Source organism: Ursus maritimus, unplaced genomic scaffold (genome assembly GCF_017311325.1).
Source record: "Ursus maritimus isolate PB19 unplaced genomic scaffold, ASM1731132v1 scaffold_12, whole genome shotgun sequence".
NCBI lineage: Eukaryota > Metazoa > Chordata > Mammalia > Carnivora > Ursidae > Ursus > Ursus maritimus.
Window position 1 is genome coordinate 16,044,066 of NW_024423564.1, and position 27,860 is coordinate 16,071,925.

The 27,860-nt window shown below is 37.5% G+C and overlaps 1 protein-coding gene across 2 annotated transcripts in view; it reads right to left on the bottom strand.

The window, feature by feature from the left end:
- The window catches only part of NTNG1 (netrin G1), a 308,501-nt gene extending 280,674 nt beyond the window's left edge, over positions 1-27,827 (bottom strand). For both annotated transcript variants that reach the window (XM_040626969.1, XM_040626970.1), the window contains exons 1-2: positions 27,447-27,827; positions 19,895-20,653 (exon numbers count right to left, since the gene is read on the bottom strand). In XM_040626969.1, the coding sequence (XP_040482903.1) occupies positions 19,895-20,140 (246 nt within the window). In that variant the 5' untranslated portion in view covers positions 20,141-20,653; positions 27,447-27,827. The remainder of the gene's footprint in view (positions 1-19,894; positions 20,654-27,446) is intronic.
- Positions 27,828-27,860: the final 33 nt, after the last annotated feature.

Consider the following 27,860-nt stretch of genomic DNA (forward strand, 5'->3'; position numbering starts at 1 on the left):
AAAATAGTCCATAAAATAAATGAGGGTATGGGTTTGGTAGGAAAAAAAAGTCAGCCTGCATATAGGAGAACTTCATGATGGTTTTGGCAAATTTCAGACTGGCAAAAACATGATACATATTTAAAATTGGTTAATTTGATCAATTTTTTAGGTATTTAAGATATTTCTATAGATTTTGTTGCTGGTCATTTCTATGATCAGTCCTCTATGGTTGAGAGACTGACAGACCTATACCAAGATTGGAGGATTCAGCTAAATAGTACAGAAATCAAAGATATTGCTATAGATATGGGGGAAAAATTATACTACGTGCTTGTTCTTATGTTCATTCAGGATGCAATTCAAAAGAGAATGACTTTAAAATAGATTTACTACTGGGTTTATTTTGTTGACCTTGGCAAATGTCACCTCAATGTCGTTCCACTTCTATTTTTCCTCAAAGGAACAGAGCTGCTCAGGAACAGGTGAAGGTAGAGCACATGGTCAAGTTAAAGATATTACAGAGAGAGAAACATTTTAAGCTGTCCAGAATATTAACAAGGAATACAATTTGCATATCTCCTGAACACAGTGTCTTATTTTATAGATTAGTAAGTACTTCATTATAAACATGAATTGAGAGCTTCCTGAAATTATTTATATTAGAATCTACTATTGAGGTCTTTTTTTTTTCCTTGACATTATTCTAAAATGGAAATGAGAACTTTAACCGTGATTTCCTATGATGACTGTGGACTTCCATTCAAGAAAAGGAGAGAAAAGCCAGCAGAAGCAACATCTGAGAACTGCCTTCCTCATTTCAGACTATGACTATATGAAAAACCTTCTATTTTCACAGTAAAGCTCCCATTAGTTATACTGTGAAATTGCAGGCTACCTTTTCTCCAGAGATCTCAAAGTTCTTTTCTGGTATCAATTGGTCAATAGCCCAATGCCTCTGATTGTATGGAGCCCAGAGGAATCTGTTCTAGCATTATTTCTGTGAAAGCCTTTCATAGGCTTTATGACAACGCAAGCTAAGGAGCATCAATAATGACTGCAAAGTTCTTTTGCCAAGTGCTTACTTAACTAACAACAGACATTTCCATTAAAACAAAAAAGAATGGCTTTGAAAAACTCTGAAAACTCAAGGGCAATGTATTTACATCCTTCTTAAATCTACTCAAGCTTTCATTCAAAGATTAAAAGATTCAAAGATTAAATTTACATACTTTTACAGTGCCCATTAGAGCATCCTCAATAAATTAATTAATTATCCTCAATAAAATAATTAATTAATTATTATTAACTTTACAAATATGTGATAACTCAACATCTATTATTTGTTAGTTATTGTGACTTAGAGCAAGTCATTAACCTTTTCAAATCGCAGCTTTCTCATTTATAAAGTGGAGCTTTTCCACCTGTATACGAGAATTAACATTACTCAAGATGCATGAGACCATTTTTAAGTTATTTTTCATACAAATATAAACTTTTAGTATAGTAAACCTGGGACTTGAACTTCAGACACTTCAGAAATTTAACACTGATAATAATGAATTATATGTAATAACTATATATTGCAAATATTAGACAAACTGGGAAAAATGTACACTGATGTTCTGCCACTTCTGGACAGATTCCTTCAGAATAAAGTTCTTCTCGGCAATCATGCATAAATTCATGCCACTTTAAGGATGGCTGTAGGCAGACTCATGAAGTTATGAAGATTTGTTCTGGAACATTGCAAAGCAAGTTTTAAAAAGGCATTTAAGCAGTTTTATAAATGTTTCTAACTGGAAAACAATGGTAAAACCAATAGTCCAGTGTGCCCATGAAAATGTCATATAGACTTAAATGAGTATTTTGGGAGAAGAAAGAATGCTGAGATTTGGGCTAGGATTATGGAAGACCCTCTGTATATCAGAGCTTACGGACATAAGCTAGGTTAAGTCACTTGTATTTGAATTCTATGTTTACTGTGATCTTTCTGATTATTCCCACATCTGAACAAGGACACAAACCCATGATACTTAATGACAGTACCCATGACTTTGATATGTAATCATCTATTGTTATGTATTATTATATATCTCAATTATGTAAGTCTCATCTCTCTGGCAAAGATTTTGGTAGGCAAAGGCCTGAGTCAAATCAAGGGTCTGGTATGTATTAAGAGTGACTTTTTTTATACCATGTTTTACAGCTTTCCAGGTTAATTATTTCAGTCAACCTTCACAAAAACCATGCAAAAAAACCTGGGACTCTGAAAGTTTAAACAGGTGACTTATCCAAAATTACTTGGTTAGGCTTCAATAAATATTTATTGAAGTGAATCTCTGCATCATCTGTTAAGTTCCTATGATTTGTGATCACTGAGCTTGCAAATACGTACCAAGAGTTATAGTGCCTTCTGTAGCACTTTCCCCTATTTTGTATAGCACTTTGCATTTTATAAAGTGCCTTCACCTACATAATTGTGGTTAATGATTGATATCTTAGAGAGTGGGAGAATATGCCAAGTGTAAGAAATGATGTTACAGTATTATGTAGTGGGAAACATAAGGACAGCTGAGCGGGATTTAGATTTATTCATGGGTGACACAGTCATAACATTTATTACTGTTGAGAGAGATCCACAAAAGGAAATTATTTAAAAGGAAAGCTAAAGACAAGGCTTTGCTTATCTTCTTAAGCTGTAATGCCCTTCTCTTTCTTCTTCCTTCTCAGAGCAGTTGACTCCTCCTTCAAAGCCCAGCTCAAAGGCCGTCTCCTCTATGAAGCTACCACTGAGCCCTCTGCGTTGCAATGAATTGCATCCCTCTGTGTTCCCACAGCTCCTTATATGTAGCTCTTGCATAGCATTTATTTTCTTCTTCTTTGTAAATAACTCTTTACTTTAAAAAGCTTCTTGAAGGCAGAGGCTAGCTTGTCCTCATTAGCTCCCATTTTGCCCACAACAGGGCTCTGGCAGTATTGAATGAACTGGAGGGAACATCACTATTTAAAATACTAAATACTCCCACAAAATATCCCCAAGGGTCATCTCCTGCCAGATTCTGCATGAGATTATTTTGATATCGTAAATGATAGGAAGGGCAGAAAAGATTATTGAGGGACAGTAAAAAAATAAAAAATAAAAATGGACAGAGCAGAGATTTAGGAAAGCAGACTATCAGAAGGATTAGTGCCTAATACATAGTGCCACTATGTATTAGGCACTAAACTAATTGCTGGGGATATAAAAAAGAACAAGTCTCTGTCCCTGTTCTCCAAGGAGTTTCCAATCCAGTGAGGCAGGCAGTCAAGTAACCAATAATTACAAAATGAAGTGCTAAATGTATTGTTAAAGATAACTACCTACTACGACATAGCAGTTGCAAGTCTAAAAAAAGTCTTGCTTTTAAATTGTATTAAAAATATGAAGAAATGAGGTTGGGGTTAAATTTCTAGTCTTGTGATGACAAAGTTACTTTACCGTAGGAGTTTCAATAATAAAGTTCTGTGTTTACTAGCTCTTAGAATATATATGCTAGACTTAGAACATCATTGAGCAAATCTAGCACTTGACAACACCCAGACTTTCTTCAAAAAGAATCATTTTTACTGTCCTCTCACCACCAGCATTATGATTACATACTCTCATAGGGACCTCAATTTCTTCTTTGAAATGTTCATCACAGTAGTAATTATTGGTATACTTGTTTCATTTGTTTCTCCCTCTCTTTGATCATGAACTCCCCAAGGTGGGGAAATGTGTCTGTCTTGCTCATCTTTACAACCCTAGCTCAGTACCATGCACATACCAGGTGCTCAATAAGTATTTGATAAATTGGTTAAATTACTAACATATAACTTCCAATACCATGAAATAAAGTTTCTCTATGGCTTGCAACAACTTTTCCCCCAATGTGTGGTACTCATTCCAAAATGCAGTGTGAGTCCAGAACAAGATTAAATTATAACTGTGAAATCTGCATATTACACAAAACTAGCAAACACAGTTGGGCAGGTTGTGCCCATCACAAAGAAGCCATGCCAAGTAGTAGATGGGGGCTGAGATCTGACCTATTTTCTCCTTTCTAAACCATGGTGCAAGGATGCATTTCTTGGAAACAGGATCTCTTCCTAATTCACAGTCTGTAGCCTTATAATACAACTTGTTGGTTGCCCTAACTGAATACACTGTATCCAAATACCATGTGCACTAAAATATTAGGAGCAAGAAAGAATTATGGATCTAGGTTTCACTTAACAATGTTATTTTTTAATAGAGGTATAATTGGCATACAATATTATATTAATTTCAGGTGTACAACATAATAAATCGGTATTTAGACATACTGCAAAAGGATCACCACAATAAGTCAATTAACATCTGCCACCATATATAATTACAAAATTTTTTTTCTTGTGGTGAGAACTTTTAAGATCTACTCTCTTAGGAACTTTCATATATGCAATACAGTATTATTAATTATAGTTGCCATGCTGTACATTATATCCTCATTACTTATTTATTTATAACCAGAAGTCTATACCCTTTAACCCCCCTTCACCCTCCCCTCATTCCCAGCCTCTGACAACCACCAATCTGTTCTCTGTATCTACAGACATTTTTTTTCTTTCTGTCTCTTTTAGATTCTGCATGTAAGATCAAATGGCATTTGTCTTTTTCTGTTTGACTTATTTTATTAGTATAAGGTCCCCAAGGTCCATCCATGTTGTCACAAATCACAAGATTTCATTCTTTTTTATGGCTTAATAATGTTCCGTTATATATCTCACATTTTCTTTATCTACCCAGTGTTATTTAGGTTGCTTCCATATCTTAGCTACTATAAATAATGCTGCAATAAACAATGTTTCATTTTGTTGATCAAGACTGTGGTGGGGGTGGAAATCCGCTGGATGTTTTTGAGGAAGAGGACAATGTGGATAATACAGCAACCAAGAAAATTGATCTGGGATCCAGCATTTCCATTTCCCGTACTGAATTTCTCTCTTTTATTTCAAAGCATACATGAAAGTCAACGCATTGTGCCCATTCCAATAGCCGATTAATAAAATGAGCTTTTAGGGGCACCTGGATGGTTCAGTCAGTTGGGCATCCGACTTTTGGTTTCAGCTCAGGTCATGATCTCAGGGTCATGTGATTGAGTCCCATGTCAGGCTCTGCCCTGGGTGTGGAACTTGCTTAAGATTCTTTCTCTTCCTCTCCCTCTGTCCCTCCCCCCTGCTCACGCACACACTCTCTCTCTCTAAAAAAAATAATAAAATAAAATAAAATGAGCTTTTATTTAATTTATTTTCCCATACTTACTTATTTTGTTAACATTTTCTTTCTGTTTTTAGACAGAGTCATTATGTTGTCGCTAGACATGTCTAGTGCATTTGTTAAAACATCGATCCATTATAATCTCAATGCAAATGCCATTGCATCCATGAATGATTATTTTAATACTGTGTTATTTAGAATACATATCATTTCTTTTATAACCACAGTTGTGAAATTATTTTGATTTTAAATACCTGGCTTGGAGCCAGAACCTCACAAGCATTTAGTTATTAGATGCCATTAGTAACATCAGGAAAGGCCAGACGGTTCACAGAAAGGGGAACTAAAGTGAAAGCATTTAGAAGTTCCCTTCAAAGCAGAAAATGAGAATCAGAATGCCTTTAACTTTTGAGCAACAGAAATGATCATCACAATGATAAAGATGATTAATATTCATTAGGCATCTCCTATGTGCCAGGCATTGTGCTCAGTACATCATCACCTTACTGTCCCTCAAAACAAAAAAGTGAAATAACTTGAATAAATTGGAACTTGAATGGAGACTGTTTGAATCCAATAAAATAACCTTAAAGGCATGCACTTTCCCAAGTTAGACAACTCATCTTCTGAATACCTGGTTCTAAATGTCTAAGAACCAGGGAGCCTAGAAACTTCCTGTCTGGAAGGGGCAATTGACTCTTGCTTGGGAGAGCATAAAGAAATGTAAAGCTACTCCTTTACTGTTACTACTCCTAAAACAATGCCAATTTTCCCCGAACAAACAAGCAAATGTATAAAATATGTACCGATAGCATACCTATATTGTCAGTATAAATGGAAACTTCCTGGCTGTGGTTTTAATTGGAAATGGAACCCTTCCCTTGCTGTCCAAATTTATTACAGTTACACATCACCCCCAGGTTTTCATCTAGGAGACAAGTCATTCTGGTGATGGATGAAGCAATATTTATATATCATCTTGCAAAGTAAGCAATGAGACTCCAGTTTAAAAGCATTATCAGCTATTGTTATACTCCAGTAATGAAAACAGTGATTTGGGAAAAAAGATTACATACATATAAATATTAAAAATAATTTTTAAGCTGTGATTTTTGTATAAATTGTACAGGTCAAAGTATGTCTTTCAATTCAGGTGGCCAGATGCAAAATACTACTCTTCAAATGTGTTGTCCTCTGTTAAAAAGATCTAGTCAAGGAAGTTTGTTTATAGTTTAACTCAATATTTAGTCCTGCAAATTTCATGCTTCCTCCTGTTGATTTGCCATTATGAATATTCATTTGTGATGTTCATACAACTTCCAAGTGATTTACTATTAAATAATTAAAACAAAGATGAGAGTTTAAGAGCCACGGTATATATAGTTTTATCAAAAATCCTGGTTTAATTATGGTTGCTATGATAAATCATAAAATCCAACTATGAGTGTCCTGACAACTAAGGCAATAAAAGAAACACAATTTCCAGGGGTGCCTGGGTGGTTCAGTTGGTTGAGCGACCGACTCGGTTTCAGTCAGGTCATGATCTCAGGGTCATGAAATTGAGCCCTGAGTCAGGCTCCGCCCTGGGTGTGGAGTCTGCTTGAGATTCTCTCTCTCCCTTTCCCTCTGTCCTTCCCCCCACTCTCCACCCTCCCACCCCCCTGCTCGTGCTTTCTCTCAAATAAATAAATCTTAAAGAAAAAAAAAGAAACACGATTTCTTAAATATTTTTCATTATACAACAAGAGGAAGCACATCAGTAAACAACACAAAACAAGACTTAGAAGAACCCTTATAACCTGTTGGTAGGAATGCAAAGTGGTGCCACTACATTTGATGAAAATTCCCATACTCTATAGCCCACAGATTGGCTTCTGGGTGCACACCTTGAGATAAACAAAACAAGACAAAACAACTCTTGCTCACATGCACTAAGATCTAGTTATGAAGGTTTCTTGTAGAGTGGCTTGTAATTACAAAAAACTAAAAACGAATAAAACTTGCTAAATTCCCACAATTGAAGAATATATTTATCCAATGGAATAGATAGAGAGATAGCACTTCAATATGAAGGAAATATCAAACAGATAATTTATGAAAATAACATTGAATGAAAAAGTTACAGAATAGTTTTTTCAGGATGGTAACATCAAAAAACCCAAAGTCAAAACTCTAAGTTGTTTATGAACATATAAGCTTCATATAAAAAATATAAAAACATGGACTACAGGGAAATATACCACATTTATGATACCGGTTCCCTCTGGAAAAGGGAGGCAAGGAACGGACCAGGGGATGGAAACAAGACGGTTTTGACTCAATCAGTAATGTCTGTTTATGTTTTAAAATCCTAATGAAAACAATGTGACTCCATCACTGTTAATTTTAAGTGGTGGGTATACATATATTTGTTATATCGTTATATACTTTTTTTAAAAAGATTTTATTTATTTATTTATTTGACAGAGAGACAGCCAGCCAGAGAGGGAACACAAGCAGGGGGAGTGGGAGAGGAAGAAGGCAGGCTCCCAGCGGAGGAGCCTGATGTGGGGCTCGATCCCATAACACCGGGATCACGTCCTGAGCTGAAGGCAGACGCTTAACGACTGCACTACCCAGGCGCCCCTGTTTATATACTTTTAATTTAAAAAACTAAAAAAAAAGAAAATGTTTATGATACCTTCAAGATTAAGGACCTCCAATGTAGCCTAAATACTTTAAAGACCATGATGTACTAGAGCAAAAATCTTTGCTATGAATGCTGTCATCAAATTAACATATCTCTGTTTTAGCAGCTCATTGATTCGTTCCACAAATACTTGTTGAGCCCTATGATGGACAGACATTAGACAAATTTCCTGTCCTCTGGATTTTATATTGTGGAGGAGAAAAGAGACATAAATAAATATATGAGCATATATGACATAATAAATGTCTAGTTGTTGGAACTGATGTTCGGTCAGATGGTACCCAGGGAGGCATACCCATTGATGTCTTTTCTGATTGTTTTGTGTTGATGCTGTCCCAGTTGTTAAATAGTTTGAATAGCACCCCTTATAATAAATTCAATGACGAAAATATTACGCAGGCTCAAGGAATGGATAGAGGGCGAAAGAGACGCTATTTAAATAAGGTGGTCAGAGAGGCTTCCTTACGAAGGGTTTTTTAAGCAGAGACTTGAATAAAAGGTGGGAAGGAGCTATAGGAAGATTTTGAGAATGCGGGTCCAAACAACAAGGCAAGAATAAACTAAGTTTTATGTGGAACACGAAGAAGTTGCAGGCAGACTGGACTGAGAAAGGTAGGGAGTAATCAGAGTGGACATCAACGAGGTTTTCAAGGACCAGATTACATAGGACCTTTCAAGCAGTAGTAAGGCTTTAGATTTAATTCTCAATGGGATACAACAACTGGGGAGGAAACTGAACAAGGACAGGACCTGATTGATTCTGATGTTTAAAATTCTATCCATGTGTATATTATATAATTATATTATCTAATTACATAATATTTACATTATATATTTGTATATTATAATATATTTATATGTGTATATTTCTATAATATATTTACATTAAGTGCTATATTATAATATTATAAAATATATGTGAATTTGGTAACAGGGCAAGGGTTTGGAATCAGGGAGATCAGTTAGGAAATACTGCAGTGGCCTAGCCTCAGTATAAAGCTGGCTGGGACCTGGTTGTTAGCAGGAGAAGAGGTGAAAAGCAATCTGATTTGGGATAGATTTTTGAAGGTTTAGCTAACAGGACTTGTTGATATGTGTTGTGAGGGACATAAAGGAGTTAAAGAGGATTCCTAGATTTTTCCTCTTGAGCAACTAGATAAATATAAGCTGCTGTTTATAGATATGGGAAAGACTACAGGCAAAATCCATTTGGGGAGAAGAAATCAAGAGTTCTATAATAAATGTGTTAAGTTTAAAATGCCTACTAGACAACTGAGTGGAGACAGCATGGAGGCAGTTGGCTATATAACAGTTGTTATTGATACTGTTAAAAAAAAAATCAAAAGCATCACACTAACTACTTTTCTCAACACCTCCCCCACAAGAATATGATTTTGTTAACTAGCCAACAGTTGCTGACTTATTATTCTGGTTTTAGATGGTGAACACAATATGTACTCCGCTCTGTATGATTTCTAACAGCTTATTTCCATTTATATGAACACGTTAATGGAAAAGAAAGCAGGAATGGAAACAAACACTGTTGATTGGTTCTCTTATCCCTGAATGAAGACACTCATCACATAATGTGTATTTCCAACATTCCACACACTCTGTTTACAGAATCCAATTTTCTGAGGTTATTTCAGATAAAAGTCTTTTTAAATAACAAAATCATAGTATTGTGCTCATAGTCCAAATCATAAATGTGATTTTTAAAAACGTTTTTGTGATGGTTTTATCCCACATACTACAAATAAAATTAGGGAGGAATTTATGGTATGGTGTAAGAGTAGGACATGCATGTCGAACTGCCTGGGTTTATATTTTGTTCCCATTACTCAGCTGGAAAAATTATTTAACCTCATGCCTCAACTACTCCACCTGTTAAATAAGGATAATGATAGGATTGCAGACATGAACGAACTAAGGCTAAGTGTTTAGTATGATGCATGGCACATGTAAGTTCTTGAAAAATATCAACTACAAACATTATTTGTAAAAATATAGCACAAGTTCAGCTCAACAAGCATGTATTAAGTACTACTATAGGCTTCACACTGTGCTAGGCACTCTTAAAGCAGTGACTCCAGTGATAGCTAAATAGAATGCGATTCTGAGTCAGAAAGTAGACACATTGATGAGAATGCTCCCTAACACCCTGTACAAGTTTAGTCTTCTAAACTTTGAAATCAAAATCCTCATGGAGTGGTCCAGGCATCACAGCCAACCTCAGATTGCCCACCAGCCCACTTTCTCTATCCTGCACACATCCTCTTCTGCAACTTGTGTTGACCACGTACGGTGAATTCTCCTCTCCCTTGACAGAGAGTTGCTCGGAAGTGTATTTGATTTCTTCATTTTGTCATTTCCAAGAAGGAAAGAGAGCAACAGGAAAGAAACAAAAAGTTACACGGAATGGTGAAAAATCATTGTTCAGACATGACCTGATTATAATGTGAGCCGCTAGACTGCTCCATGAACACCAACCCTCTGGAACGAAAAGGGCTATTTCTTTGTACTGAAGCAATATCCAGCTCAATTCTTCATTTAATATTTTAGAAGTCAGTTTCAAAGTAGGTCAAAGAAGGAAAACCAATTCTGGCTTCTTCCTTAGCTCACATCTTTAATTTTCATGGAACTGATACTATGTGAATCTATCTATTCCCAGAAAGATGAGAAGAAACTTACAACCTGCCAATCTCAGTAAGTTCTTTTCCAATATTATGCGTGTGAAACAACTTTCATCACTTTCCTCTTTTGTAGGAAAAGAAATTCTGAATCTAAAAATGGCACATGAAAAACTAGTCTGCCCATTGGTCTGGTGAATTAAGACCAAAGCAGATTTCACACCAGCCACTTTATACAATTAATATGTTTCAGCATGTAACTGTTTCCAAAGGACTGATTGTCAGTGAAAAGGGGTGTTTTACTTAGGATAAATGACAACTTTTCCAAGTTCTTACATGAGGACCAAAAGATATGAGGGGGCACTTAGATGAATTTTTCTCAGCCCTGAGATGATGGCTCTCCACCACCAAAATCCCATTCAAAAATACATAAAATTTCCACAAAATGAAGGGTGTACGAAAGTCTCTGAAACAAGACATGTTCTTCTGGAAGAAAAGATACTCACATTTTTAACTTAATCAGCTGACCAAAAAAAAATGGTATCTGTTTAAAAGGCCCAAATTTACATATTTCTATGTAAAATTTTCAACAGAAAAATTAGAAAAAAATGCAAAAAGTGCAAAAACTACTACAATTAGGAATAAGAAAATTTAAATGGCCAAGAAACCTATCAAACACCTACATAGTCAATTAGCAAAAAATACATCTTTGAAAAATTAAATGTCATTTCACCTTCCAGTATCTCCATTTATCAATGCAAAATGTGAGACGTTATTATCTTAGGAGGAAAGGCAGTGGCAGTAAGGATAATTTTATCATTATTTTTTTTTGGCAAAGTACCTATTTTCACTTATCTGCTAAGGCCCTATGTTAGAAGAAAATTTAGAATATAATTTCGAGTACTGATGAGAATCTCATGTCAACCACATTTTTGTAAAATGGTTAAAAACAGAGTATACTGGGGCGCCTGGGTGGCTCAGTCGTTAAGCGTCTGCCTTCGGCTCAGGGCGTGATCCTGGCGTTCTGGGATCGAGCCCCACATCAGGCTCCTCTGGTGGGAACCTGCTTCTCCCTCTCCCACTCCCCCTCCTTGTGTTCCCTCTCTCACTGGCTGTCTCTCTCTCCATCAAATAAATAAATAAATCTTAAAAAAAAAACAAAAACAGAGTATACTAATCAACTTTCTGGAGGACAATTTGACTCCAGTCAAGAGCCTTAAAGCATAAAAACCAAACAACCTAATGTCTAGAAACAGAAGTTTGGTTAAAGAAATATCCATACAGTAGAATACAACACAGCAGTATACCTCAAACATAGAATGTTGAATTAAAAAAGGAAGTTCTACAATGATGAGCAAGGTATTTTCTCATTTATTCAAAGTTTCAAAAACAACCGTACTTATAAACAATCCTGCTTATAATCTGTGGATCATAATTTATCTATAATTTTCAATTACTTATTAAAGATGAAAAAGAAATAGAAAGGAAGAAAAAAGTATCAGAGGGCAGAACACATAGGAAGGGTAAGTACTTTTTGGTGAAGCTTTTGTTTTGGTTGTGTATGTGGATAGCGCGTTTAATGAGCTGTAATACAAAATGTATTTCTCACTGTGGATCAATTTCAAGCAAGTTTTAAAGCCACAAGTACAGTTTACAAGGTGTAATTTGCTCATCTTTAGCTTGTTGCTCCTGAAGAGATCCCGACTTTGCTCTCTACTATGTGGCAGAAGCCGTCTTCCTGTTATCTCTAGAAGCTCTCCAAGTCCACACAAAAGCAAGGCCCAGAGAGAGGTGCCCGCCTAAGTCACACGTGCTGATTTCAGTCCCCATGACTGACATATAGAATGCTATTTCATTCAGTAACGATTCCATCCTTGAGAACACGAGAATACAGCCCTACTCTTCAGCATCAGCTAAATATGATATCATGAGCTCGACAATCTAAAAACATGTGCATTTAATATGAGAGGTTTCAAACATGGAAGAAGAAGGATATGTTCAGTAAAAAAGCCTATAGTGACATATGTTCATCACTGCATATAACCAATAGGGAAAAAAAACGCAAAGAACATCAAGCTATCAAGGTGAGAAGATAATTAGATAAAATGTTGTATATCCACCTAATAAGATATTTATAGCTATCAAAATCACATGTTCTAAGAATACATAATGATAAAAGTTAATGCTAAAACTGTAGTAGTAAATGAAAAAAAAAATGAAAAAATGTATGTGGTATGATTCCAATTCTGTAAAACAAAATATATATAGTGAGAGAGAGAGACTTGTAAGAAATATGGCAAAATGATTTCAATGTTGTGTGCTAAGCTCTTCTATTTTTTCCAAATTTTCTATTTGGAAAAATACATTTAAAAGATTCAATTAGAAATGGAATTTGAAAATCCCTCATACACACTTTCAGTGTTGGAACGCTGAGTAGATTTTGTCTCTCCCATCTCTCTTGAGAACATCATTCTAAGTTGCCCAAGTGCATAGCTAAATTTTTCTAGTTGTCTCTTAATTTGTAGAGGAAAAAAACAGATTCATGATAAAAAGTTCTCAAGAAATAGAAAACATTCTAGAAAATCAAATACTATAGTCAAGCAATTGATCAACTAATAAATTAAAGACATGCTATTACTTATTTGTTGCCTAGGAATATAGTAAATGCTATGAGGTAGAAAAGCAATATAATGCATAGTCTCTGTTGAGTCCCTCCTGGGCATCACAAAGCAGAGTAGGCTCTCTCCTACATATCATCTCATTTAAAGAGTAGTGATCCAGGGGCGCCTGGGTGGTTCAGTCCATTGAGCATCCGACTCCTGGTTTTGGCTCAGGTCATGATCTCAGGGTTGTGAGATCCAGCCCAGTGGTGGGCTCCCTGCTCAGCATGGAGTCTGCTTGGGATTCTTTCCCTCTTCTTCTTCCTCCCCCTCTGCTCCACCCCCTGCTTTCTCTCTCTCTCTCAAAATAAGTAAATAAAAATCTTTAAAAAGAAAAAAAAGAGTAGTGATCCAGATAAAGAGGCAGGATACAATAAACACATGAATGTGCATGTGGGTGTATTAATCAATAAGATGTAATAAGTGCTAACCGATCACATACAGTGCAGTACATAGGCAGGGCTAATATAGATATACAGTCAAGAAAATGGTATGAGCTGAAATTAGCAGAAAGTGTGTAAAGAGAAGCCAACTTCATATAGACCTTGAAGGATGGATGGAATTGAGGTAAGTGGAGAGTAGCACAAATTATTCCAAGCAAGAGGAATGTCCTCTGCCTGTCCTCTCAGAGAACACACGAGATGAGGAACTTCCTGTGTGATGACACTAGTCCTCAAAGTCAGAGGATCAAGATTCCAGCCTAAGACCCATCCCATGTACAGTCCCAAATCTAGAAGAGCAAAGCCCCCACACAAAGTCTGGAGAATATGCTTGAGAGACCCTAAAACAATCTGGAAGGGCCAAGGTATTTTTAGGAAATTGCTTCTCACACTTTTCAAGCAATATTCCTCTAGATTGAGAGCAAACAAGATTACTCCTTGGGGGACAGAGGAAGTAATTCAAAGTGATCCACTACAAGGCACTTACTATTTTCTCATGTTTCACCTTGAAAAATCTTGCATTTGTAGATTCAGTTAAATGCTTCCCCTAATCTTTGTGTAATACAGGAGCTCCAGGTACATGAGCCATGCTTATCTTACTCAGCATACTCTACCATCAACTAAGTTAAAAATACATACATACATACATTATGTATATAACATATATATACACACATATATAGGTCTAACCCATCAGGTTCTATGATTTTTTTGCTCCTCTTCCATCCTGCCAGATGTAAGGTCAATCTACCATTAACCAGGCCACTAGGCTGTCATTTAAACACTGTGCTTGAATCTGCCCCACCCAGCCTTTTCTATCTTTTTTAGATGCTGTTTAGCATTAGGCATTTGACTACCAGATAGTATTCTCCAAGTGGCCCTTTGATATGCAGCAAAATAATGTTTCACTTTTAAATTCTGAGTGCTGGCTTTGCTTCTCTGCTCCCCCATCCTCTGAGTACACACTACTTCATATTCATTTTGCTTAGGACTCTTCTTTACTTCCTTTGGAGGCAGGGGACACAGGTTATTTGACTTTGATTCTCACCACCACCTCTTGGTTTTGCATGTGCTATATGCTCTGTTCACTTCACTGCATTCAGTAGCCTGGAATAATATTCGTGAAGCATCAGCCCATCAGAAACTGAGGCACTTGTGTACATAGAGAACACTGTCTGAGAACATTTAGTGACATGATGTGGTTTTAAGTTTTGCTAGATCCACAGTAATCTTCCCCAGCTTCCTCCCAAGCCCCCTACCCCATATACGGTGCATGCTATGCCAATGAGCTTTAACCCAAATGCAGTAGTCTTCTGTCAATCATATCACTACCCGTAAGTCCTGTGGATATGCCCTAGGGTCCCAACGGGAAGTAATGGGAAATAAAGTTGAATATAACCAGATTTAAAAACCAGGTAGAGTACTTTAGACTTGATGCAACAGATAATAAGGAGCTCTTGTAGGCTCCTCAATAAGGAAATACTTGGTACAGGGATATATCAAAAAGACTGATCTCCATGAAACTTAATTCATTGCAAACGTGAATTAAACTTTTGTAAGAAATAAGTCTAAATATAAACTAAATAACAATGAAGTGTTAATAATGAAGGAACTGAAGGTTTTTTTAAAAATTCCATTCTGGGATAATTAAGGGATAAATCAGTTTAAATGAAAGAAGTCACTGTTATTAAAACTTCATTCATTTATTGAGTTATGTTCCATGTGAAAAGAGTATATTTTAAGATTATTTGATTATTATATAAGTCAATGTCATTTCCAGTTTTTGGAAAATTGATATTAATGCCTTGTCACTGAAAATGTAACTGAGTTTATCAAATTAATTTCTCAAAGGCCACCTGATAGCCACCAGATGGCAACCTGCGCTGATGTCAAATTTGAAATTGAAGTTATAGATAGCCCTGTGACTATGCATTACCCCTCACTCATCCCACTGGGTTCCTTTAATATCATAAAACACAAAGGCTTTCTACTACTTCCCTAAATTCCTTTTGAACAAAATGAAATATGTTCTATCCACAATGCTTGCAATAATTAAAGTCTCTTTTTTTTCCTTAATAGAAGTCTATCTAGAAATAGCACAATATGGAATGATCGTTAATAGACCTGTTATGGTACTTGAATAAATGCCTATCAAGAGCACGAGCACCCATTAGTAAATTTCCTAAAGAAAATCCATTTTCATTTCAAATTCTGACATTTTATTTAGAAAAATTACACCCTTTCTTTTAATTATTTCAGTAAACATAATGAGGGTATTGCTAACTACACCTCTGAGTACTTTATTTTCTCCATTTTTTTAGTAATATGAGTCTACTTGTAATTAAAGGCGCACTGCATTAATGATGCTGGGGGTCTCCAAGGGAAACACTTAATGTCCACCTCATAATATTATGCCAAAATTACATGCACAGAAGACTTTTTAATAATCTTTGTTTCCTAATTTAGTTTTGATTGGCTCTGAAATCCACCGCAGCTCTCGAGGGCTCACATTTCCACAGCCATCAGCACTTCCGCACCATCAATTGTACAAACGCACATGACTTCTTCCGTCTGCAGGCTTCTTTTCAAAGCTTCTGTTTAACTTATCCAGAAAATTAGCTGCAGGCTGGAGATAATTGCAGATAATTTTGCCATTTTTAAGCCACTGGGGTGTTGCGTGGAGATATGACAGCGAAGTTTGTCTAAACACAAAGAACAAGTCATAGCTTTGTGTTGTCACTTCGGCTTTACACGCCGGTTCAGATCATCCTATTTGCTCTTTATGCAAATTGAAACAAATTGTAGTCACTAGATGATCTGTGTTTTCTGACAAAGCTATGCTACATGAAGCTTTTATGTGGCTGGGAGAAGGACATGATCTCTACTAACATATTATCCCAGCCCAAAAAACAAAAACAAAAAACATGGCTAAACCTCTTCTACCTCTCAGAGTCTTCCTCCTTAACAGAGATACTTCTTGGGTCATCAACAACTTAAAAGGAATATATTAAATTAAAAAGAAAGCATATGGTCTTATACACAATTTGTGTGTGTGTGTGTGTGTGTGTGTATTTGTTTCCCCTATTCTAGTCTCATAAACAGAAATGTCAGAGTGCCCTCATGAAATTAACATTCATAAATGCTGGTAGTATTAATAGACAATTTAAAATAACTAGACATTAACGAATTATTGAATAGGCCCTCCGTTAGTAAGCAGAGGTCTATTGTCAAATGGAATCATATGGCCCTTTTTCCCTAAAATTTCACAATAAACTACATGCCGTCTCCCTGGACGGTCGCTGCCACGTGAGGATGGAGCGAGGGCAGAAGGCAGCAACAGGGGCCCCTCATGCATTGACAATGAACTTCAACTTTGTACAAAACAAACCAGCTACAGGAACTTCAGGGTCTTTCTCTCACCGGATGTCCCCTCGGTGCTAGAACTGTTATACTCATAGCTAACAAGGGTGTTACTAACGGACTAGGTGATTTCTGGAACCACTTTGCAGCAAACATTTGCATATAAGGGCTAAGTGGTGATTGTGCTTATGTGGCAGCTACCCTGATGTAATGGGCCATAACGACTCCGAGAGAGCAGGTATGGATGCGTGTGTCAAGGAGGAAAGAATGTGAAAGTCATAACACAAATGACTTTATGGATTCCCATTAGACCTTGGGCTGAGGAGCACCTAACAGGTCTGATATGACAGCATCCCGAGACAGCTTTACAGCCTTGTGTCAGGAACCCTTACACGGAAGAGTTTTATGGAAAATCCAAAACTACAAAGAAGAAGTGTTCCTGTATTAGGCCATTATCGTTGACTGGGCATATAATATGCATACAAATAGTCCCAAAGTCTGCGTTTAAAGGATAGGTTATTAAATCTGCTATGCCAATCATATGCATATTAAGGAGTCCAAATTAAGCACTGATAGGTAACATCCCACAGATCTTACACCCTCCCTGGGAAAACAATTCTGCCCATTGACAAGCTTAAATCCACCAAGGCCTCCAAATATCTGCATCAGACTAAGACGTAGCCTTTTAAAAGACTGTCTTGTGGATTTTAAAGTAAACGTATAAAGTACTCATGTTCCTGCACTTGAGAAAGCTGAGGGATATCATTTTAGTTCTTTTTTCTCTTTTGGCCTCTAACATCACATAGCTAAGTGAACTGGGAGGGAACTGACTTGTTTAAAGACTTTAGACCATGTGCCCAGGAAAGGTGGGCATGAGAAGTTCTGTAATGTGCCCTTTCCCACTCACGATGGGAAAGAGAGGCACGCTGAAGACACCAAGTAAACCCTTCCTCATGAGGACAGGAGCAGGGCTCAGCAGGCATTCTCTTGCCAGGGGCTGAGATCGGGAAAGCTGCGCGTTTAAGGCATAGGCTGAACACACCATTCAGGGCTGATGTGAGTGGAAACGGCACTCGGAAGAAGGAGATCTGCTATTTTACTTAGATCTGTAAATTATTAAACAATTCCAGAAGAGGCGTATTGCTACAAGTGTCATGCAAGCCAATAGATAGAGCTAGAGTGTTCTTCATACTATGAAGAGCTGGCCCAGCACGCATTCTCTGCTGTGAGGAGTGGAAGACAACACGAACTATCACCTGCATAGCAATTGCACCCCAGATTTGCAATGTGATCTTGAATTTGACCTTTTATGAGAAATTATCAAACACCTTCTATAAAGCCAACAAATGTCCCTGCTCTTTTACAGATTTATTATAGTTATGCTAATGTGTTGGAATAAACTCCTTTTCTGGAAGTTTCTGGTTTCTAAAATGTAGCTTTTTTTTTTTTCTTTTTTGCAAAGTACATACGTGTTTCCCAGAAAGGCGGGTCCTGTCTTTGAAATATTTAGTCTTTCAGGGCACTTTAGTCATAGTGACACCTAATAGCCAAGCTCTTTTTCTCACTCTCCGCAAAATCAGGTTTAGACTATAATTCAAACTAGTCCCCAAAGGCACTTCTGAAAAATGGCAAGCCGTTAGCTTTTAGGTAAAAACACTCTTTATTGCTCGAAATTGTTTCCTGTTACAAAACCTTTTCCACAGTGCTAGGTCTAAGATGATCTTATGCTAATTTAACTCACTGGGGACTGTGAACAGATGCTAGTTTGATTAATAGTTTCACTATCCTGAAAATGCCAGGCCAGGTTCAAGATAATAAAGTCAGGTAAGAATACTATTAAAATCTGCCATATGATTGTATCTGTTATGTGGGGAGAAATGGGATCACAATTCCAGTATAAAATAAAGACCACCTATAACAACAACAACAAAAAAAAAAACACGACATAAACCAAATGAACATACGGTCTGAATTCTTAAGCACTCTGATCTACATCACGTTAATCACGAAACAATTTACTAATACCTTATAGGTAAACTTTTAGCCATGTCCTAAGTGAAAATTCAATGCATCACTCCAATGTTATCTTTTCATCTAGAATTTAACTGTCCACCAGGAAAAGACTTATGTATATCACCAAACAATGAATTCTGTAATTCTGCTTATCAAAGGGTGGTATCTGAATTTGTATGCCCAGGTCATTACTTTCCAGCAAATATGTTTTCAACATTCCAACAGTCATATTTAAAATATCCATCGAAAACCGTGACCCTTGAAAATAAAGGCCTGCATGAGTTGACAAATGAGACTTTTCTGGAGGCATTAGCTCCTCTCTCCTTTGCTTCTCTTCTCACTGATCTCCTAACCAAGGAATTCCGCATCACAGCAGTGTCCAAAGGAGGACAACCATGAACTCGAATCTAGCCTTGAACTATGAAATTCAGGGCTGGTCTTTTACAGGCATGTGAAGAAACCTTTGTGCTTCTAAAGTTGGCTTACCAATGGATTTTATCCTTCCCCATGATGCGTAGGACCTAATCATATTCTCAGACTCCAATTGTGAAATTAAACCTTCAGCTGAACTTTTTCCTTTATAATTTATGTACAGTACACCTGTCTCAGTGGAAGCTTTGGTTTGCAGGAAGGCAGAAGGTATGTTCCAGTGCATCAATCACACTGTGACTTGTAATTCCAGGTCCTGCAAGCCAGCCTCCATTGAGAAGGAAGCAAGCCTGTTAGCACAGATCTGTCACGCACAGATTCAGCTCGTTACATGAGTCGAGTCTTTACCCTCACCACATATAGGACACGTTCCCACTTAATATGAAATATTATATTCAAAAGAGTTGCCTCACCATTGCACAGAACGTCTCAGGAGGGTCTCCACAGGTAATGTCCGGAGGATCCAGTTTTACTTTGAGATATTTGGTCATGTCCGTGGATTCCGGCTGACAGGCCATGTAATCCCAAACTTTCCCTTCTTCTGTGTAAATCTGAGTCTTACACACGTCATAATGTCCCCATACCAAAGGGTAGGGCTGCATCACTGAGGACACTGTAACCCAAAGGGCATGAATTGACAGGAATCTTGACAAATACATCTCTAAATTCTTGGCAATCTTCGCGGTAATAAAGCAGGGTTTGGTTATCTGTGAGCTATGTCTATTTTACATATACATATATGTCTATATGTAGGTAGGTCTGTATATTAAAAAAAAAAAAAGAGGATGAAACCTCAATGTAGATTCCAAATCTAAAAGTGAAGGGTCAATATTGTGCGTGTTCAGGTATATTGAGGACTTTGGTGGAAGCCTAACATACTTGTGTGTTAGGCGTTGACAACAACTTGCAGCTTTTTCGTTGTCCTAGAACATATCTATTAGACTCTGGTCGGGTTTGGTTTTTGTAAAAGATGTCCAGTGGCAAAGAATGATTTAGCAAAGTGATGGCTCTCCTGTTGTACATCCGCTAACCCTGGGTGATCCTCAGTGTGCTGCCGGCTCCCGAGGGACAATCAGACGCATGAGTATATCAGTATCTGAAGCAAAGGGATGAGTGTCTATAGCCGGGTGTCTGTTTCTCATCAATCATTCTTTCCTTCTGGCACCAACACCCTTTAAGAAACAATAAGAGTAAGAGTTATTGCCCCAGAATCAATGCATTACACACTGTATGATATGTTGACATTTGGGAGGTTTGATGCAATATAAAGCAAATTGGTATAATATGGATAACCTTTACTCCGCTGCTTTGCTAGAATGAGCAAACCACAGAAATCATTCACGTTGGGGAGAATTTTGATATGAAGGGTTTAACTCTTCCATAACAAAGACAGATGTGCATGTTTCAGGTGCACGCTTCCAAAATTATATTTCCATCTTGACAAAACTGAGAGCAAGCAGCTAGATTTAAACATTTCTCATGGATTGCAGTGCTGGAAAATCTTCCAGGAGAACAATGGGGGAAATGAATGCTTTTATAACAATGACACGAAAGTGACAACTACTTGTATGCCTTTTGTCTATTGGCAAAGAGACCCTAAAAATCTCTAAATTCCTTGTACATTTCTTAGCTTTTGTTAGCTGGAGTGAAAACCGGCATTGTTGGCACAAGGCTGTCCCCTTGGATTTGCTCATTATATTGGAAGAATTTAGCCTCTTTTGTTTAGTTGCATTTAGTGATAAAGATAACTTGGCTCTCTGAAAAAAAAAAAAAAAAACTCAAAAATAAAACCAAAGGAGCAAATTTTCTTTTCGCAAGAATCTTCTATTTTCTTACGTCTTTTTATAGCCGTTACATCTGCATTTGCACTTACTTTCTGTAACAGAAGAAGAGAATTTGTCCCAAAGGCGAATATTATACGCTGCTTTAAAACTAAAAGCTCTGTAGTAAAACGCACAATTTAAAATGCACACATAAAAATAGCTGAGGGTGAGTTAACAGGCCATGAAGCAGAATAATATGGCACTAATTCTAAGAGAAAATAAAAATTACTGTTTAACAGTACTTTGGGTTAACTGATAATGCAGCCTCCACAAGTATGGGTGTTAGTCATTGGTGAGGTGAACTGGCAACTTTTCTCTTTAGAAATCACTGTCCAAGTCTAACCAAACAATAATATTTGGAATCCAGGTGTAAAAAAAGAGATATCTGCACAATTAGTTGGTTCATATTGTCAGAGTCCCAGTAACTGTTTTGTAAACAACTGAAAAAGGACAAAAAAGCCTATAGTTTAGAAAATACCATTATAGACCCTTTAATTCACGTTAGGCGGTTTAAATTGGGAAGTTTGCTATCTTCAAACAAACTTATAAAAGGAATTCAATATATTTAAATAATGCACCATCTTAAAATGAACTCAGCCACAGAGACTATGAAATGCCAACGGATGGTTGAATAGTGTTTCCATAGCAAAGTAATTTATAATAATTGCTTTATGGATGCAAGTGCAATTTTCATTATATTCAATTCATAAAATGTTATCATACAGCTGCAATTTGTGATATTTTCTATTAGGAAAAGTGTTGAATATTTGAGTTCCTATGAAGCAATAATTAGCAGTTTGTCTAAACATGTATAAACTGCAGATTTGAATCTGCCTCCTCCTTATAACATATAGATGTGTTGGGCACATTTTGATATCTTAAGCTAAAAGCAAAGAAATCACAGAGAAGCATGTGTTGTGGCTACCACAACCTTCTGCTTTTTCAGACTCAGTGGTAATTTTCAGAAACATCCATCAATTTGACAATTAATAATGTGAAAGGTGTTAAAATAATACAAATGCACATTTTCTAGATGCATCTTTCAACTGTGTTTACTACTGCATTATACCAAAAGCAAACACTTTCATGGGGTGTGGGAGAGCTGGGCGTTATAACAGAAGAAGTGTAAAATCTACTAGACTAGAAATTATTAACTTCAATTCTTAGGTTCAAATACATAGCAACTTCTTTATCAAGAACAATATAATCTTGAAGACCGGGAACGGACTGGTCTGAGTTTGAACTGAGTGAAAATTATGAATTCGTTTTTAATATTGTTTTTAAAATGTGACCTTAAGTCTATATTTGAATGCTCCCTGAGATTAACCTTCACTTTTTTTTAACCAGTAAATGTTATCCCCTAATCCGTTTATTCTTTGACCTCTGTCTTTATCCACACTTTGCCTTACACAACCACAAAAGGAAGGATGGCCAGATGGATGTACATGAAAAATTTGGACACTAAGGAAATGTATGTGAACCTGTTACTATTTCTTGACACAACAGCAATCCCAATATAACGAATTCTCATTAAAGGACAGCAGAATTATAATGATGGTCATTACACAGAATTATGGACTACACCATTGATCGAATTTAGAGAACTGACAAGGAAAAATGCAGAGGAGTGCAAGACATTTGAATATTAGGCAGTTGCAGGACTGTGCGACAGACATTCTTGACAAGAAGCAGCCAATTATAGCTTAAATTTCTGGCACATAACCAGTTGTGATTAATAGTTTTCCATTACATTACAGACATATTATTAATGTATTAAAAATGTCAAGCTTTGGCAAGCACTAATATGGCATGGCTCAGTTAGTCTGCACAATTTACATGTAATGAGCTCCCATTGACACAGAAAAAGATATTGACCACGGCATATTACAGATCAGGAGCACAGGGTCACTAAGCTGTTCTTTAACATAATTGCTTAATTTCATTCTAATTTTTGTATTTGTAGCATGTATTCCAGAATGTATTCTTCACATTGGGTCTCCTTACTTTTTTCAGTGCCAGATACACTTCAAAGAAAATCCTCTTAATTTAAAATTAAGAAGAAATTAAATCAATGAATTTCCATGACACACAGTGGAAAAGAGGCCTCTGTCAAAATTGGGAATTTGCTACTGAAGTATAATTATGGAGATTTTGAAGAAAATAAAATGATACGAAAATAGAATATTATTTACCCCCTAACCTCTATTGCCTAATGGTGCCGGTTCCCATCTGGCTATGCTTTCAACCAGGTTAAAATCATCAACAGCTTCTTAAAAGCTAGGTCATCACAGCAAATAGCTAGGCAAACGGATGATGAGAAGGACAGTCGATGACATATTTGGGGATTTAATATATAAAACCAACCCCTTCTTGGCCCTTAACTGAACTAATTGCCAAGTAATGGAGGCTTTGAATTCGTCTCAGGTGTCCGTATCACCTAAATGTGGGCAGCTTCAGAAGAGCTCTGGGCAGCCCCAGCTCCTGTTCTTTGCTCTGGGAACTCACTGTTTTCAAATAATGCCATCATCTCTACCTGTGCACTAAAGTGCTGAGAAGTCCTCTTTGATAAAAATACCCATTAATATGCTATGAGAACTCCACAGACTCTCACTGGTATATAAATTTGCAGAGCCAATGTGAAAATATAAAATTATGTCATGTCCTCAAGTTGATAGATGTTATTGATCTGGACTAAAAGGGGCTATAACATAGCTTTGCATCCACAGGACACCTGTTTCCAGGATTCTGGAGCTAATTCCCTTCCACCTGGGAATAACTTTGGAGAGGGTATTTCACAGGCCCTTTCTCTCATCAGAAAAGAAGCCTCCCAAAATAGTACATAGGAGTAGTAATGGTCAAAATTATAGACAATTACATTCTAAAAAAAAATTGCCAAATTCATCAACTGAGAGGAAAATATTGACAGTAAATCTGTTAACTCTAGCTCATTCATTTTATCATATAATCTCACTAGGAGGTGGGGGTGGTAGTAGTAGGCTATTTATTCCATAAATACTCAGCTCTTCAGGGGCACCTGAAATAGATAACTATTGACTCATTCCTCATAAACATTAAGAATTTTATAAATATGCATGTTTCTGAATGGGAAGGAACAAAAAGAACACTGACTACAATCACATTTCATTGAGTTTAAAGCATAAAGAGATAAAGATATACCCACTTCTATAACCTACCAAGATTAGCAGATTCCAACACTGTTGTAATGAGATTGACTAGACGAGATATTTAAGATATACTGAATGCTCTTTGCATTTATTTATTGTTGTGAAGAAAGGATTTTTTAGTCATCTTTAACGTTGAAACATTTGCTTCTACCCTTTTGTTAACTGTCTCTCAAAATATAAGGAATTTAACATGTACTGAAACATCACTGGCACGTTTTACTCATCCTTCATTGGGAATTATGAGCAACTGCCTATCATGAGATTCTTAATAAAACTAAAAGCACACCTTAGTATTTGAAAGACCTCGGTTTTCACTGAGAGAGGAATGATTAGAGAAATCAGATAACATATACTTGGCAGGATGTTTAGGGATGGGATAATACATAAAATTATTTCAGAATCAGTTAAGCCTAGAAGAAATCTGGTATTTCATTACCATAGAACAACAAATCTTTCCTTCTTGCATAGGGAAGTTCAGACATCCAAGGTTTCAAACACACATTTAAGAAAATCTACACCCACCTGAAGTTTTGAAACAAAACTCTCTGGATTGTGAAGATAAAATTCTATTTTAAAGTATGCTACATCTCTTACTGACCTATAATATGACACGTGCATGTGTGCGCACTTTTTTGGTTAACATAATAACTGACTTTCTAAGTTACATGAAATTTTCTTTCCAAGTGACTTGATGCTCTTGTAACTCTAAAACTCTCCAAATCTTTACAACACTTAGAAAACATATCAACTAAATATGTAATCATTTAATTTTTTTGACATATTACCTAATTTTTTTCAGAAGAGTAATGGAAGCAGACAAGTACTTGCACCAATTGCAAATACAACAAAAGGAAACTGCAAAATACATTAGCATTGTCCTGAAAAAGCTAACCTGAATCACTTCAACACACATGCCCCGTGAAAGCTGACAAAACAAATATCTCAATAGAAAAAAAAAAAAAAAGCTTTGTGTGCAAATACAATAAACTGTTGTCATAAAATTTTAAGACAGTCTTAAATTTCACAATAGGAAGTGTAACCACATTAATAGCTCTATATGGAATTCTAAATGCCCTCATGCCCTCATGTGAAATAGATGTCATTTCATGGCATCCAGAAGAGAAAAGAAAATATATCCTTTACATATGCAAGCCGGAACAACATGAAGTGCAAAACACTTGATGTATTTTTTTCTTTGTATCCCGATCCACATGCAAATATCCAAATTTTGTCTTAATGAAAAACTGAAAGTTGCTTATCTTCCAAAAGAATCTTGGACAGCTATTGAGCTGCCTTCCCTTTGCCAGAGAGAAAGGGAGGTGGGTGGGTAAGACACTCAAAGCGACACAAAATACTTCATGAAATCTGAGGTGGCTAATTCCCCACAGGTTAGAGATGCTCTCAAGGGCTAGACAAACCACAAAAACCTTGCCCCTTCTCTGAAAAAGAGAATTTCTGGGAAACTTTTTCTAAGGAGCTGAACCATTAAGTAAATTTGAATAAATGATTTTGTTGGAGGATCTTTCTGGTTAATCCCCCCCCCCGTTTCTGTAAGACAACTTTTAGTATTTTCAGTCATAAAACAGGGCCTTATTTCTAGAGCAAATCTACTGCCAGATACACCATATGTTTAGTGGAATTCTGAATCTTACTCAGAATTTTCCATTCCAAAGACTGACAAACTGTTATCATAACCAGTGGCTCCATTACCATTCCAAGTACAGAGAAGAATGGAAGAGGAGTTAGGTAACAAAAGCCTCTACTCTCTGGAAATCTATACCTGATGCGATGATGGGAACGCAACCTCCGACTTTTCCAAATAAAGTTGCTTTAAAATCCCCGCTAGGAATTTTCCGGCAAGCCCTGCAAGATGACAACCTCCTAAGTGGATAGGGTGGGAGGTGGGGGGTGGAGGTCCCCGGGTGAGGTTACTAGAATAAACAGCAGAGGGCGCAGTTTCTTTTTTTATCTAACTTGTCCCGGGTATGAATCACTTAATTGGTTATTTTGGGCCCAATAATATTCGGAATTATTTGTATTATATATAGATATCCACAGATCCATAGAGGACAGGCATTCGATGTCCCTAGCTGAATCCATCAACCGATTAAAGTAATGCCAGTAACGAATCTGAGAAAACATTCCAAACAGCATTCCTACACCAAGTCTGGTCCTCTTTCAATTCTCCCTTCTCCCCAGCTGCACATCATGGGATAGTAATGCTTTAATCTCGCACCAATAACGGAGATTAAAAGAAGGGGACTTCAAAAGCTCTCAGTGTGGCCACCAGCTCCACAGGGCCGGCAAGAGGGCAAGTTTTTTTCCCAAAGCAAAGACAATTGGCAAAAGGAAAAAAAAGAACCCCCACCAGCCTGTGGTGTGTGTGGGCCATCTGCTTGGGGTGGAGAGCAAGGCCCTGCTGACTCACCTCGGCATGGAGGCTGTGGGGTCACACAGTTGCAGTCTTGGATCACTGTGGAGAGAGCAGACTGGGGGTTACTGGAAGCCTGGGGTGGGCACAGGTTGGGGTGGGTGTAGGTGACAACCAGGTCTTGGGGGGTTCCCAGATCAGGGACTGCAGTGGGGGTAAGCCGCCTGTGCTCTCAGTGGGCCAGGCAGCAACACCCAGAGGACCTCCTCCCCGAATTGGGAGGCCTTCAGGTGGGGGAGACAGCGGTGCCTCCCCTGTGCCCTGGGGTGCAGTGGGCCAACCGACCTGGCCTGTCTTCCAGCAGACACACTCCCAATGGCCCATCCTCACCTTTCTTGACAACGTTGGTGTTACTGGCCGGATGGGCCACGGTGCAGGTGAAGGTGTCACTGGGCCACTGGCTGGAGGGCACTGTTACCATGCTGCTGAGAGAATAGAGCCCTGAGGACTGCAGGACGGACGGGAAGGTGGTCACGGAGCCGGAGTTCCAGGACACGGTCACTGGCTCGGGGAAGTGCTTAATTACCTTCGTCGCGGGCCCCTGAGGGGGTGCCTCCTGCGCGTCGCCCCCTCTCGGAGCCCTCGCCGAGAGGGGGAATTCCTTCCCGTTGACGTCCTCTTCCGAAATGCAAAAGATCAGTGACTTTGACAGGTAGATGAGGGGGAGGGAACAGGGGTGGGCGGAGAGGAAGAGAGGATGAGAAAGGTGCCTCTCCCTCCAAAAATATAGTGATATTAATAATGAAATCGCAGCCTTCGGGAGGTCTTGCCAGCCCAGTCCCCCGCTTGCCGGCTCTCCTCCGCGCCTCCTCGCGCCACTGCCTCTGCCACTTCTCGCCTTAAACTTTTACTGGGGATTTTTTTTTTCTTTTTCTATTTCTATTTCTCTCTCTCTCTCTCTCTCTCTCTCTCTCTCTTTTAATTTTTTTTTTTTTTTTTT